Source organism: Kryptolebias marmoratus, linkage group LG2, assembly GCF_001649575.2.
Source record: "Kryptolebias marmoratus isolate JLee-2015 linkage group LG2, ASM164957v2, whole genome shotgun sequence".
NCBI classification, from domain to species: domain Eukaryota; kingdom Metazoa; phylum Chordata; class Actinopteri; order Cyprinodontiformes; family Rivulidae; genus Kryptolebias; species Kryptolebias marmoratus.
The window spans coordinates 10,075,725-10,091,119 of NC_051431.1; the positions used below are offsets into that span (position 1 = coordinate 10,075,725).

General features: G+C 36.1%; 3 protein-coding genes across 3 annotated transcripts; all 3 read right to left on the bottom strand.

Annotated features, from left to right (window-relative positions):
• Positions 1-3,166: 3,166 nt before the first annotated feature.
• On the bottom strand, positions 3,167-6,162 carry LOC108240874 (extracellular calcium-sensing receptor-like). The gene is made up of 5 exons (XM_017424671.3): positions 5,752-6,162; positions 4,758-5,570; positions 4,463-4,690; positions 4,180-4,303; positions 3,167-4,068 (listed from the first exon to the last, which is right to left on the bottom strand). The coding sequence occupies exons 1-5, from the start codon at positions 6,004-6,006 to the stop codon at positions 3,167-3,169; spliced, it is 2,322 nt and encodes a 773-aa protein (XP_017280160.1). The 5' UTR covers positions 6,007-6,162.
• Positions 6,163-7,666: 1,504 nt separating this feature from the next.
• Positions 7,667-10,724, bottom strand: LOC108240875 (extracellular calcium-sensing receptor-like). Its single transcript, XM_025007736.1, has 5 exons — positions 10,449-10,724; positions 9,564-10,355; positions 9,215-9,442; positions 8,959-9,082; positions 7,667-8,574 (listed from the first exon to the last, which is right to left on the bottom strand). The coding sequence occupies exons 1-5, from the start codon at positions 10,707-10,709 to the stop codon at positions 7,667-7,669; spliced, it is 2,313 nt and encodes a 770-aa protein (XP_024863504.1). The 5' UTR covers positions 10,710-10,724.
• A 749-nt stretch (positions 10,725-11,473) lies between these two features.
• LOC108240876 (extracellular calcium-sensing receptor-like) lies at positions 11,474-15,069 on the bottom strand. Its single transcript, XM_017424673.2, has 6 exons — positions 14,840-15,069; positions 14,328-14,622; positions 13,404-14,195; positions 13,038-13,265; positions 12,758-12,881; positions 11,474-12,409 (listed from the first exon to the last, which is right to left on the bottom strand). Exons 1-6 carry the CDS (start codon positions 15,067-15,069, stop codon positions 11,496-11,498), a joined length of 2,583 nt encoding a protein of 860 aa, XP_017280162.1. The 3' UTR covers positions 11,474-11,495.
• Between the last annotated feature and the right edge of the window lie 326 nt (positions 15,070-15,395).

Consider the following 15,395-nt stretch of genomic DNA (forward strand, 5'->3'; position numbering starts at 1 on the left):
GTATTCACAGTGTGCTCGGCTCTTTGTATGAGGTTCACACATGTATAAAAGAGCATGTACACCAAAGATACTGTAGAAAGTAGAGGATCATCTATTGTAAATCTCTCTTGTGCCAGAATCTTCTCATAAGTAATGTTTATTTCAGCAGATCTAAAATTACAAACACCATTTCATGACATTACTGCATTTATTAGATTATCACATGTATGCTTTTTGCACATTGATGTTATTTCATATCTGTTCATCAAGGCTTAGCAGACATAAAAAAACAATGGCATTGAAAAAAAACATAAATGTAAAAAAGTTAAACATTTTAAAATGCAACACTAAAATGTAAGTATAATAACACTACAGAGTCCCTTTGTGCACAAAAAAGCATAAGAACCCAGCAGTGAGACAATTTGTGTGTAATTACCAAGAAATTACCTAAAATTGTGTTTGACTCTACAATCTCCTCAAGAGACTATCTAATAGTCATTTTAAGTGTCTCTTAATGGGGTATTTGCACCCATTTAATTGAAGCTTTTCCCCTGCCAAGGAGTTATTCAAATTAGCCCAACTGCTGATGAATATGTTGAAAATCTATACTGAAGTGTTCAAATCAACAACATGACAAAGCAAAGTTATAAAACTGTGAAAACAGAAAATAAACCTACAAGGAAGTTACTCACCTCTCAAATGTCAATGATTCTTTTACTTTGTCACATTTGTGACTAACAGAGTTTTCACATGATGCATTTAAGGCCTGTTTTTCTTCATAAAGCTCATTGTGATTAAATTTAGCCCTCTCATCCAGGTTATACCAAGAACCAGATGGCATGATCCATGTGAACAGCATTAAGAAGACAAACGTGACTGCTGTCATTGCAGAGCCTTGCCTTTGGCGAACTCCTTTCTTGGAAATCTGTTTTTTATAGCTTTCTTTCTGCATCCATGGTGGAGGAGGTACCTTTATGAATCGGCATTATTGGTATGTAGTTGTTTTTCTCTTTTTTTAAGATTTAAAAATCACACAACAATTGGCTGTCGTGAAGTGTTAAATAAGATTGATGTACAAAAGAAGAAGAAGAAGAAAAAACTAAATTTTTAATTTATTTTTTTGGCAAGTCTAATATGACAACAACACTGATATATAGAAAGTGAAACATTGATTGTGTCAGTAATGCAAGCAATCCTATTTTAAAACAATAGCCACCAGTTACTTGGTTGATACTACAGCAGAAGCATTAGTGTTTGTAGTTTACTTGCCTCCACACTGATATCAATTTGCAATTTATGTATGATATTAAAAGGTCTAAATCTTTAAAACTGGTTATTAGTGTATAAAAACTACAAATTATTAATAAGCATGAATAGTACTTTTACACTTTCAACTTCTTCTTTGTTTTTTTCAGGGGTCACCTCCGCCATCTAACTGTCTTCTGCATCCTCTGTCCTCACTCCATCTACCTCCATGTCTTCTCTAACTGCTTCCATATATCTTCTCTTTGGTCTTCCTGTTTGTCTTTTTGCATTTCTAACATGTTTCTACCTTTAAAACAATTTAAAACAATGACTGGATATTAATAATAATTGCTTCTTAACTGACGACAAAAAGGCCCCTGGTTTGGATCTCAGATGGGCCTTTCTGCACGGACAGTATGTTTTCTCTGTGAATGCTTGGGCTTTCTGAAGGTACTCCAGTTTCCTCACACAGTCCGAAAGACGTATGTACACTATGTTAGTCCTGTGGTGGGCTAGCAACGTGACCACAGGTGTACTTTACTGCTCACTCTTTTACTGCTGGTATAGACTCTAGCCAAGTTGCTTCACTTGAAGTTTTGGTCAAACTGAAAGCCACAAAACTAAAGAAAGGGTTGACAGGCCTTTAAGTTGGCTGATAACGAACCCCAGAAAGATAACAAGGAAGCTGTTTTCTTCTATGACTCAGATTATTCATCAAAATTTTTTGTTGCATATCAACCCTACTGAAATCAGGTCCACTGCTTACCCTGCTTACCCAGGCCTCTCACTATGTTATAGGGATGTAAAAATAAAACATTTTATACCAAAACACAAACATGTACCGGAATGCAGGTTTGTTTTAACAATAACTCATTTTTGCTGCTTACATATCTTTAATGCATCGGATTGTTGGTCATGTGTGGAGATGCGTTGTGTACTGGCCACTGACCACAACTATAGTAGGTAGATAATGTCTCATACTATATAAATTCGTAGTCTCATTAAAATAATTATGGAACATTTTCAGTCTTGTTTTCTAGAAATGCCTACCAGCCATCAGAATTTGTTCTTTCTGAGGCCCCATTGTTAGTATCTCTTATTGTGGTTAACCCAACAGGAATGTGTTCTGATTCTGATATGAAAACTCTCAAACTGCTGTTTAAACATATACGTGAGATACTGACAACTGAAAAATCCTTCAAATAACATCACTTCAAAAAAAAGTGAGTAATTAGGCCAATATCATCTACTTAAATAATATAATAAATTCTTGATAAGCATTTTCAACATGTTTTTGTCAAACAGTTCACCAGCAGCTGAGCAAAGTAGGTCCAAGGTCAAACAGGAAAACAACAAGAGAGATAGGAACATCAAAACATTGTTTTAATTAATCGCCAACCAATGGTTACATGTTGTGACAAAGTTTTTAATTAGATTACACATCTCATTTTTCTGCGTGAAGTAACATGACACCTGTTGTTCCTGTTGTTGTGAACAGGAATAGAGCAATGGGCTGCATTGTTTCATCTCTAGAGTCTGTTTTTGCAGCTTGTCCGTCCCACTGGAGTTGGTCTACTGAGTAATAAAGTCATGTGTGCAACAGATGGGGGCTTTCTATATTCAGCTGTTTTTCTTCTCTTTATGTTTGTGTGGGTTTTTTTTGTGTGTGAATAACCTTTTGTAACCTTTGATTTGAACTACAGTATGACATTTTTCAAACTATGTCCTGCAATGACATCCACTGGAAAACTAAGTAATATTGTGCATATTTTTATTTGCATTACTTTTTTTCTATTTTCATTTTTTTTATATGGTCTTGTTAGCTCATGCTTTTTTTTCTTTTTATTTCCATGCCCTGCAATAACTATAACAGATTAGAAATAATAATATCAGAACTGAAGGTTTGAAATTGAAAAAAAATAAAAATAATGTTGTATCAGTTTTAGGTGCCTTTTCCCATCATATTTTTCTTGGTATTCTGCTCTGGTTTTAACAAGATGATATAACATTTTGGCAGAAAGATGCAGAATAGGAGTCCATAGGAGGAGGCCAAAATGGCAAATATTTCCACAGCATCTGTAAACTTTCCAGGAGAGCTGACATATGCTGGGATGAATGTAATCCAAACTGTGCAAAATATCAACATGCTGAAAGTGATAAATTTAGCTTCATTAAAGTTATCCGGCAGCTTTCGGGCCAAAAAGGCAAAAACAAAACACAATATAGCCAGAAGGCCTATATACCCCAAAACAGCACAAAACCCAACAGCTGTCCCAAGACTACACTGTAAAATGATTCTGTCCTCATAAAGCAACAAATTCATAAAAGGAAAAGGAGGGCTCAATGATAGCCAAAGTATGCAAATCAAAACTTGTATTAATGTTAAAGCCAGAACGCTGATTCTCTGCTGTGCAGGCCCAAACCATTTCATGACATTACTGCCTGGAAGTGTAGCCCTGAAGGCTATTAAAACAACTATTGTTTTACCCAGAACACATGATATGGAGAGTACAAAGGTGATGCCAAATGCTGTGTGTCGCAGCATGCAGGACCACTCAGTTGGACGACCGATGAAGGTCAGAGAACACAGGAAACACAAAGTCAAGGAGAAGAGTAGCAGGAAGCTCAGCTCGGAGTTGTTGGCACGTACTAAAGGAGTCTCCTTGTGTTTGTAGAAGATTAGAGTTGTGATCAAGGTTAGAAAAATTCCAAGCAGAGAAAGTATTGCCAGCAGTATCCCCAAAATTTCGTCATATGCCAGAAACTCTATTGATTTTAAGATGCAGGCATCTCTTTGTTTGTTGGACCAGAACTCTGGTGGACATTCCATGCATTGTGGTGACTCTGTAAATTTAGAAATAAAAATTCATATCTAATAATTTATTCACTTCTCATAATGTGAAACATACATGTATGTTCTTATAACTAAATCAGTAAACATTTTGGTTAATTTACCTGTTAAATTACTGATTTCACCTGCTGGACAGGGTATGCAATCATGACAGCAAATGGGTTTTCCTTTTTGGAGAACCTTATAACTTCCTGGGAGACATTTATTGCTGCAATCTGACACAGGCACCTTATGCACAAAGATAATTGTTTTGTATTTGAATTATAAATACATACATATATATATATATATATATATATATATATATGTTGAAGTAAATGATTTAAAATATGAATTAAAAAAAGTAATGAGAATATAATGTCATAAAATCATTGACTTCTGTTTTACCTCGGTCAGGCCATTGCCCCAGACAACTGAGATGTTGTTCATAATAAACTGGTTGTCATCTTGAAGAGAAGCATCAAAAATGCCAACAGTTTTACCTTCCATGGTTCCTTTGTTTGTAATTTGTAAATTAAAAAGTTCATATCTTGCTGGTGAGTCACCATTTTTGTCAAAATAAACTCTTTCCCCATCCACAGTGGTAAAATTTACAAAGTTTAGATACTGCAATACCTACGGGACAAAATAAAAGTAAGTTTTCTGATAACATTTTTCCACAAAAAGTGGGTCAGTTTCTTACCTGCCACGGTTGAACGTGTTTGGTGTTGTAACAGCTGGCATCAGAAAGCGGCCTTCTAACATCATCACATTTGATAAAATTGTCAAGAGCATGAGCCACTGCATATACTGACTTGTAGACATTTTTAGTAAATCTGAGCTCAGACACATCAGTGAACTGTGAGGAAACAGTTTGCAAGCTCTCAAAGCCAGTGCATGGCTGCTTTTGTGTGTTTGCAGTTTTGTTCAGAGAGCAGTCAAACACATCTTCCCAGAAATCTCTCACAAACTCACTTTCAGGGAACTGTGAAGGGTGGAGCTGCCTCAGATGCTCCTCCAGACCAGGAATCCTCGCTTTGGCAACAGTGAAGCCAAGTGAGCCCAGCAGGATGGTGTATCCTTCACTATCTGTCAGTGAGGGATCTGTGATCCATGCATCGCTGCCAATCCACTGCAGCCCTGTTATGTTCTCTTTGTACAACTCAGAAGCTAGCAACTTAATTTCTCTGTGAGAAAGAAAGGCAATGATAACTTTGGAAGTAGAATGCTTAATGATTTGTACTATTTTCTGTAAAACATTTGGAGGATCTGAAGATGAAAATGCTACAGAGTACTCTATACAAACTCCATAGTCTTGTGCAGCTTGGATGAATGCTGCGATGCCATCCAGACCATATTCATTATTCACAGCTACAGCCCCAACCCAGGTCCACCCAAAATACTTCACCAGCTTTGCCAGAGCTTTGCTTTGGTAGAAATCACTGGGGATAGTTCTGAAAAAAGTCGGGTACTCTCCTCTGTTGCTCAGACAGGCGCAGGTAGCAAAATGACTAATCTATAAATAAGTAGAAACAGTCAAACATCTCACTAGCAGTGACAGAGGAATTATCATGACAATAATTATCATTAACGCAATATTTTAAATTTTGTTTCACAGAACAGTGAAATAAAAACCTCAAGTTTAACATAATGACTATCAACTCACAAGGTTTACTGACTTTTGCTTTTTAACTTACCACAGGTATTTGAAATCTTCCAATAACCTGTGCAAACGCAATGGTTGGGCTTGATCCTGAGTGCCCTATGATAGCTTGCACTGTCTCAGTTTTTGTGCAGTTGTCATCACTGACTTCTGTTTTTAGTCCACTCACAAGTGCCAGTGCAGCTCTCAGTATGTCCATAACTCCGCAGCTATTATAAATCTTGTAGCCAATTCTAACACCAGACAGCATCTCTGGGTTTTTGTTGATTTCATTTATAGCAAAAATCATTGTTTGAGCAAATTTAAATTCTCTAAAATTGAAACTGTGAAACACAGAAGAAAATATCTGAATCTTAATGGTTTAAACAAAAAATCTGAAAAAAAAATCATTCAGAAATTGAATAGGCCATACTTGATGCATTTTCTGAGTCCTGGAATTGACTGAAATGTGTCAATAAAATAATCCTGATCTGTGCGAAAGGAAAAAATGCCTCCGATAAAAAGATCCCCATCCTGAGAAAGTTCAGGAGGCTGTGCTAAGCCTTTCAGTCGACAAACAGACCTTCCTTTTCTCATCAGTAGTACCATAAGGAAAAGCCCCAATAGTGACATAGTTCTTCTCTGTCAGTAAACAGCTCTACGTGTCATTGCAGAACTTTATACACATTCAGTTATGGGGGTGTGTTTGTCACAGTAAAACTTCCCCTCAGGGGAGGTTAAAACAGACTTGTTTTTGTCCATGAATATTTTTTTTTAATTTTTTTTATTGAAGTTTCATTAAGTTTTTATAATAAATTAAAAACACATATATTTTATCCTTGTAACATACATTAAAACTACATTTAATATGTTTGCTTTACAAAAACAAAGAAAAAAATAGATATGCCATAAATACATTGCAAAGAATATTTTGAAAATGCATTATTGTACAACAAAACAAATCCTTATTACACTCACTGACAAAATAAGTTAAGCTCCAATAGAATGGTCTGATTTGGACATAATTTGTTTTGCAAGTAGTTGTCACATCTAGATTAAGCACCAAAGGGCATAAGAGCTGGTAAAACAGTAAGTCAAGATCACCAGAAACAGTTGGTGTTTTGTAAATGCATTATTACTATTTTGAAAAGTTTAAAAGGGGTTGAAATATGGGTGTGCTTGAGGCCAGGTGGTCGTATTTTACAACTGGGGCACATAAATGTCACAATGGCCCAATGCTGGAATTAATGGGTATGTGAGAACACCCAAACATATGTGAAGGTTCCAATCACCCAAAACAGACTACACCTGACATTAATTAGACTACAGATTCACTATGCAGTGAGTAGGCTGTAATGAACACCAGAACAGAGACATGGACTGATGACGAGTGTCACTGTATAATTTCATAGATAAACCTCATAAGGTATGACTTTAGGCCACATCGGAAAGTGGACTCCGTTAAGTATCTATGAACTGCCAGCATCATATTATAGTCCTTCTCACACCAGCCAAGTCCCCTTATCTTTTTAAATAAATTAGTAGAATCAGCTTAGATGTCAACTCTGTTCCAGTGCCAATCTGTCCTTTCTTAAAGACCATTTATAAGTGTTAGGTACCGATTTGTGAAAGAAAATGATATAATGGCTGACTCCATCCTGCACCAAATCATTCCTTGTAATTATGACAGAGGGTGCGCAACACCCTAATAATGTGTGAACAACAGTATGCCCATAAACTACCAACTCTGTTATCCAATTGACCTGTTACTGTAATTATTGCAGTGCAGTCTGGGGACCTTTAAACACAGGCACTTTATTTTTTCCACCACTTTGTCTGCTTAACTTATTTTTCAACAGTGAGTGTATTTGAAAAAAAGTTGTTTAATCATAGGTCAAGTATAAATTTTCAGTTGAACAATTACAGGAACATAAAAACACCTTGCATCTTATTTCTGTCAGTTTTCAAAATTATTTTGGTGCCCCCTTTCCCATCATATTTTTTTTTGTATTTTTGTTAGGTTTCAGCAAGATTATATAACATTTTGGAATGAATATACAAATTAAAAGTCCAAAACTTGAAGCAAGAATTGCAAAAATTTCTACAGCTACACTGAACTTTCCAGGAGAGCTGACATATGCTGGGATAAATGTGATCCATACTGCACAGAATATCAGCATGCTAAAAGTGATTAATTTTGCTTCATTGAAATTATCAGGCAGTTTTCGAGCAAGAAAAGCAAAAATGAAACACAACATGGCAAGAAGTCCAATGTACCCAATTACAGACCAGAAACCTACATCTGAGCCCAGAGCACACTCCAAGATGATTTTATCTTTGTATTCTTTCAAATTCTTCATTGGAAATGGAGGAGAAATGGTTAACCAGAGAATACATATGATGACTTGAATAAAAGTAAAAGTAAGAACACTGAGTCTCTGCTGTGTAGGCCCAAAGAGTTTCATCACTTTGTTCCCTGGAAGCAAAGCTTTGAATGCCATTAAAACCACTATTGTTTTCCCCAGAACACAGGAGATGCAGAGGACAAAAGTGATGCCAAAAGCTGTGTGACGAAGCATACAGGACCACTCAGAGGGACGTCCAATGAAGGTCAGAGAGCAGAGAAAACACAGAGTCAAGGAGAAAAGCAGCAGGAAGCTCAGCTCAGAGTTGTTTGCTCTGACAAGAGGAGTTTTCCTGTATCTGAAGAAAATGACAGCTACGGCAGCAGTCAGACATGTTCCAAACAAAGAGGCTACAGTGAGCAGTGCTCCCATAATCTCTTGATATGATAGAAAAAGTTCTTCCTTTTTAATGCAAGCATTTCTTTTCTCATTTGACCAGAACTCGGGAGGGCATTTCACACAGGTGATAGAATCTGAAAAAATAATATTGAAATCTTTATTAATTGTGCTTGCTGAGTAGATTGATCTAATTTCCCTAATTCTTTGTCTTACTTGAAGGTTTTCTGCTTAAACGAAATCACAACAACTTTGATGGTGACATATTTTTGAAACACACAAGAAATAATGAAAATATTTTTGTGTCAACTTCTCATTTTTTGATACCTGACACTTTCACAATAAAAAAGAGCTAATCTTCTAAGACTATGTTGTGCAAATACATAACACAAACATTGTGTATGGTCCTCTATAAATTCTTTCAGTGTGTGAAAAAAAATGGAGAAGCTTGATGATTTTAAAAAAATCTGTATTATGTGTTTATTTTATTGTACAATTCCATTTTATGATTCATACTAAACCTGTGTTGTTGCTCATTTCTCCCTCTGCACATCTTACACAGTCATAGCAGCAAACAGGTTTTCCTTTCTGGAGAACTTTCCGTGTTCCTGGAGGACACTTCTCACTGCAGACTGACACAGGAACCTGCAGGTTCAGGAACACAAGCAATATAAAAAACTGGGAGACAAAATACTTGTGTTGTCTGTACAAACCTTTATTTATACTTCTGATGCATCAGTTGCAAATAAACAAAAGTAAAGCAGGATTGCCATTTACCTGCAGTGATTGATTTGCCCAAATTAAAGACTTGTTCTGCAAACTCATCTGTTTGTCTGCTGGTAACATTGCATCATAAAGACCAACTGTTACAAATTCCACATAGTCATTTACTTTCAGCTGCCAGTTTATAATTTCATATTTTGCTGCTGGGTCACCATTTTCATTGAAATAAACTTCATGTCCTTCTTTTGTTTTGAAGTGAATCTTTTGAATGTGCTGTAAAATCTAGAAGACCAAAAAAAATAAAAAGATTATTTTAAAATCACCAAGTTTTTCCTATAATAATACATTTTACTTTTCAAACTTAACTTATACTAATTCTAGTTGATGTTGATATTAAACTCACAGTGAAGGGATTTAGCTTCACCTTGTTGCTACATGTTTTATTACACTCAAGGATATCATGAAGAGCATGGGCCACTGCATACACTCCTTTATACACATTATAAAGAATGGGCATGAGTGACATGTCTGTGAAGCTGTTTTCCACTCCAGTCAGATCTTCATGTCCAGTACATTCTGTCTGAATCTCCTCTAATTGTATCTGCTTGAAATTACAGTTGAATAATGCCTCATAGAACTCTGTAAACAAGTCATTATTTGATGAATTAAGTGGCTTCACATCTAACATAAACTTTTTAAGACCACTGACATGTGCTTTTGGGATAGAAAGTCCTATAGCTCCATCCAGGATGTGATTCTTATCCCTTGTTGCAGTCTGAGAATCAAAAATCCATCCCTCACTGCCAACCCACTGATACCCTGTCAAGTTGCTTTTAGAAAACTCTTGTAGTAACACGTCCAGATCCATGTGAGAAACAAACGCAACAATAACCTTTGAAGTTGAAGCCTTGATAATGTCCATTATCTTTTGTATTTTGTATGATGAATCTGTTCTAAAGAAAGAAACAGAATATTCCAGACAGATGCCCAGCTGCTGGGCAGTTTCTGTGAATGTTGCCATGCCATTGTTGCCATAATCATCATTGGTTCTAACAGCTCCAACCCAAGTCCATCCAAAGTGTTTGACCAAATGAGCCAAAGCTCTGCTCTGATAGTAGTCACTGGGTATGGTTCTGAGAAATGAGGGGTATTTGGTTTTGTCACTGAGACAAGCACATGTGGAAAAATGGCTGATCTGATAAAAAGTACATATATAATTGTCAAGTAATCACAATGTGCAGTTTCACAGAAAACAAAAAAGTAAAATGTTTTGGAAAAAAATACCCACCAGTGGAATATGAAATGGTCCAATAGAAGTAGCAATTGCTGTGCTAGGAGAGGAAGAGGTTTCTCCCATAATAGCCTGGACATGTGCAGGTCTTAAACATGCATTTAAAGGTGAAGTTACAATTTCATTACCATTAACCAAGGCCAAAGCAACTCTTACACTTCTGGCAATGGAACCACATGTATCGTAGATTTTATAACCCAGAGTGATGTTTGGCAATATGTCTGTGCTGTTATTAATCTCCTCAATTGCAAAAAGCATAGCCTGAGCAAACTGGAAGTCTCTGAAATTTAAACTTAATGCAGACAGTTTATGTATGAGACTTTTTACTAATTTAATCTTAAAATGATCAACAAATGAACACAACAAAATTCAAGAGAAGTTTCTTTTTTACCCCCTTAAAAGTGTAATTTACCTGGTGCATTGTAGTTGCAGAGGTTTCTCTGTATATTCATCACGACTGTTTTTCCAGCTGCTATGAAAAGAGAAGATTCCTCCCAACAGAATGTCTCCATCTTTAACTAGTTGAGGGACATCAGGATCCCCTCTTTGTTTGCAGGTCAGCTCCTCAGCATGAAAGCAAGATGCTATAAACAATAAATAAAAAAGTGCCCATTCTGGATGTGGCCACCTCAGTGTGAACGTCATGCTGAGTGAAACAGCAAAACTAGAAACATTTACACTAGTATTTATACAACTCGTTTTAGCTTGAGATATAACAAATGACCAACGATGGTCCAACCTACAGGGCGGAGCAAGAAAAGAAAATTTATTTTGAATTTATCCGCCACTTAGAATAGGAAAAGTTACTATATGTAGGCTTTTGTTAAACAGAAAATAAAGTTTTTTACATGAACACATAAATTTGTCACAAATGTTCAGGAATGGCAAAATTTTATTAATTACAGCAGTAGTTAAATGGTTACAGTTTCTGTTACATGGTATAAAGAGCTAGAAATGAACATTCAATCATAAAATATATTACTGCAAACAAGTAAAATACAAATGGCATCAACATGCTTGGTTCATAACATGACTATCAGTTTTTTAGAATGCCTTTGGTGGCCCTTTCCCCATCAAATTCTTCTTTGTATTTTTTTCTGGTTTCATCAACATGATGTAACACTTTGGGATGAAGATACAAATCAGCAGTCCAAAACTAGAAGCAAGAATGGCGAAGATTTCTACAGCAACACTAAATTTCCCAGGAGAGCTGACGTATGCTGGGATAAAAGTGAGCCATACTGCACAGAATATCAACATGCTAAAAGTGATAAACTTTGCTTCATTGAAATTATCAGGCAGTTTGCGAGCCAGAAAAGCAAAAATGAAACACAAAATTGCCAAAAGTCCAATGTACCCAAGCACAGACCAGAAGCCTATAGCTGAGCCCAGAGCACACTCCAAAATGATTTTATCTTTGAATTCTTTAAAATTTTTAGATGGAAAAGGAGGGGAAATTGCTAACCAGGCGACACATATGATCAACTGCATAAGAGTAAAACCCAGAACACTGAGTCTCTGCTGCGCTGGCCCAAACCATTTCATCATATTTGTTCCAGGAAGTGTAGCTTTAAATGCCATTAGTACTACCATTGTTTTTCCAAGAACACAAGAGATGCAGAGAACAAAGGTGATGCCAAAAGCTGTGTGACGGAGCATACAGGACCACTCAGAGGGACGTCCAATGAAGGTCAGAGAGCAGAGAAAACACAGAGTCAAGGAGAAAAGCAGCAGGAAGCTCAGCTCAGAGTTGTTTGCTCTGACAAGAGGAGTTTTCCTGTATTTAATGAAAATGACAGCTACAATTGCAGTCATACATGTTCCAAATAAAGAGGCTACGGTGAGCAGTGCTCCCATAATCTCTTCATATGACAGAAACACGGCCTCCTTCTTTAAACAAGCATCTCGTCTATCATTTGACCAGAACTCAGGAGAGCATCTCACACAGGCAACAGAATCTGCAAAATCACATTAAAAGACATAATTCATTGAATAAAATTGTAATAATTGTGCTTGTTTTGTGCATTTTTCTCCTTCTGCCTAATTGATTCTCATTAACCTAAGACACTTTACCTGAGTCAGTTATTTATAATCTTGTGAACATGTAACTTTGCAAACTCCAGATAGACTTTAGGTAGTTATTCTGTAATAGCAAAAGCTTGGGTCTCAGTAGATTAAGACAAATACTAAATACTCAATTTTTTGAATAATTTAAGAATTAGAATGTTATTATGAGCCTTTTTTCCCCATCTGGGAACTTGATTATTGTCAAAGGCTTTTAATAGCTGCATTAAATACAAACTAACCTGTGTTGTTGCTTATTTCTCCCTCTGCACATCTTATACAGTCATAGCAGCAAACTGGTTTTCCTTTCTGAAGAACTTTACGGGTTCCTGGTGGACACTTCTCACTGCAAACTGAGACAGGAACCTGCAAGAATAAATACAACAATGAAAATAAAAAAATCAACATTATAGTATTGTTTAATGTATCTCTGTTATATTGCATGAAAACCAAGCATAAAATAGCACACAGTGTCATAATATGTAGTCATCAACAATGCAGATAATTTTTATGAGATCGTACCTGCATTGCTTTTTGTGCCCAGATTAAAGACTCAGTTTGCACATCCATCTGTTTGTCTGCAGGTAATGATGCATCATAAAAACCAACAGTGACAAAGTTTACAATACCACTTTCTCTTGGCTGCCAGTTTATAATTTCATATTTTGCTGCTGGATCTCCATGTTCATTAAAATAAACCTCATCTCCTCCTTTTGTCTCAAAGTGAATCCTTTGTATATGCTGTAAAATCTATGATGTCAGAAAAAAAATACCTAATGAACATTCTGCAGTCTTATTGTCACAAGTATATGGAATTTTATACAACCGTACACTTAAAGTTTTAAACCTTGTTCATAGTAACTGTAAATATTTTTATATTACACTCACTGTGTATGGATCTAGCTGCACACTGTTTTTGCATGTTTCATTACAACTGAGAATATTGTCCAGAGCATGGGCCACTGCATACACTCCTTTATACATGTTGTTGAAAATGGGCATGAGTGACATGTCAGTGAAGGTGTTTTCCACTCCAGTCAGATCCTCATGTCCAGTACATTCTGTCTGAATCTCCCCGGATTGTGACTGCTTAAATTTACAGCTGAAAAGTGCCTCATAGAACTCTGTAAAAAAGTCTTTATCTGTCAAATTAAGTGGTTTTACATTAAATATAAACTCTTTCAGACCACTGACATGTGCTTTTGGGATAGACAGGCCTATAGCTCCATCCAGGATGTGATTTGTATCGGCTGCAGCTGTTTGAAAATCAAAGATCCAAGCTTCAGTACCAACCCACTGGTACCCAGTCAAGTTCTGTTTGGAAAACTCATGAATAAGCACATCCATGTCAGCTTGGGAGAGGAAAGCAACAATCACTTTTGAAGTTGAAGTCCTAATAATATCAATATTTCTTAGTATTTTGTATGATGAATCTGTTCTAAAAAAAGAAACAGAATATTCCAGACAGATGCCCAGCTGCTCTGCAGTTTCTGTGAATGTTGCCATGCCGCTGTTACCATAATCATCATTGGTTCTAACAGCTCCAACCCAAGTCCATCCAAAGTATTTGACCAAATGAGCCAGAGCTCTGCTCTGATGGTAGTCACTGGGTATGGTTCTGAGAAAAGATGGGTACCTAGTTTTATCACTGAGACAAGCACATGTAGCAAAGTGGCTGATCTGAAATAAAATAAAAATTTTATATCCTTCAAATAAAATATGAGACATTTTTTACAACAATAAACGTAGTAAAAAGTAACTATAAAGACTAATATTATTCATAATACAGCATTCATTTCCAATTCTACCTACCAGTGGAATAGAAAATGAACCAATAACAGTAGCAATTGCTGTGCTGGGAGATGAAGAGGCTTCTCCCATTATGGCCTGCACATGTGCAGGTTTTGTACATGCTTTAGAAGGAGCAGATATATTGTCATTACTGTTAAGCAGTGCCAGTGCAACTTTTACACTTCTAGCAATGGATCCACAAGTATCATATATTTTATAGCCCAGAAAGATTCCTGGCAGCAGGTCTGAGCTGTTGTTAATCTCCTCGATGGCAAAAAGCATAGCCTGGGCTAACTGGAATTCTCTGAAATTTAAACTTGATTCAGACAATTACAAATAATTGACATAATAAACAGCTTTTTTCTGAAACTCTAAAAACATCATATAGAAATGAAAGCAGTCAATTTTATTATTCTTAAGACAAATATTTTTTACATTTTATAATATGTAGGAACAGCACTTTGTACCTGATTTGTACCAATATTGAAGTTATCTTAAAAAATTAATCTAATTAATTGTCTTAAATAATTTACCTGGTACATTGCAGTGGCAGAGGTTTGTGTAAGTACGTTTCCTGTTTTTCTTTCCAGTTGTTGTGAAACGAGAAAACTCCACCTAACATAATGTCACCATCCTTGACTAACTGAGGGTTTTCAGGATCTCCTCTTTGTCTGCATTCTGGTTCTTCAGCAACAATGAAAGATGCCACAAACAACAGATGTATGAGTGCCCAACCCTGCTTTGTCAATTTTGTAGATGTCATGTTGAGCAAAACATCCAATGGCCAAGAAGCATCACATGGACATTATCGCAAATGCAAGATGTGCACTGATATTTATGCAGTTTCAACCAGCAAAACATCATAATAAAAGTGTGATGATTATTCTCTGAGGACTACAAAGTAGCTGTTATTGAAAATGATTATTATTTTTATTTATTCATTTTGCTGTTGCCGTCTTTCATTTGTTAGTGTATTATACTGTTTTTGTCTTTGTCTTTTTCTTTTTTTTTATTTTTTTTGTCAGACGACAAACGGATGCACTTCATTTCAAAGAACTCATTCTCTCCTCCAAAAAACTCTGGTTCCCA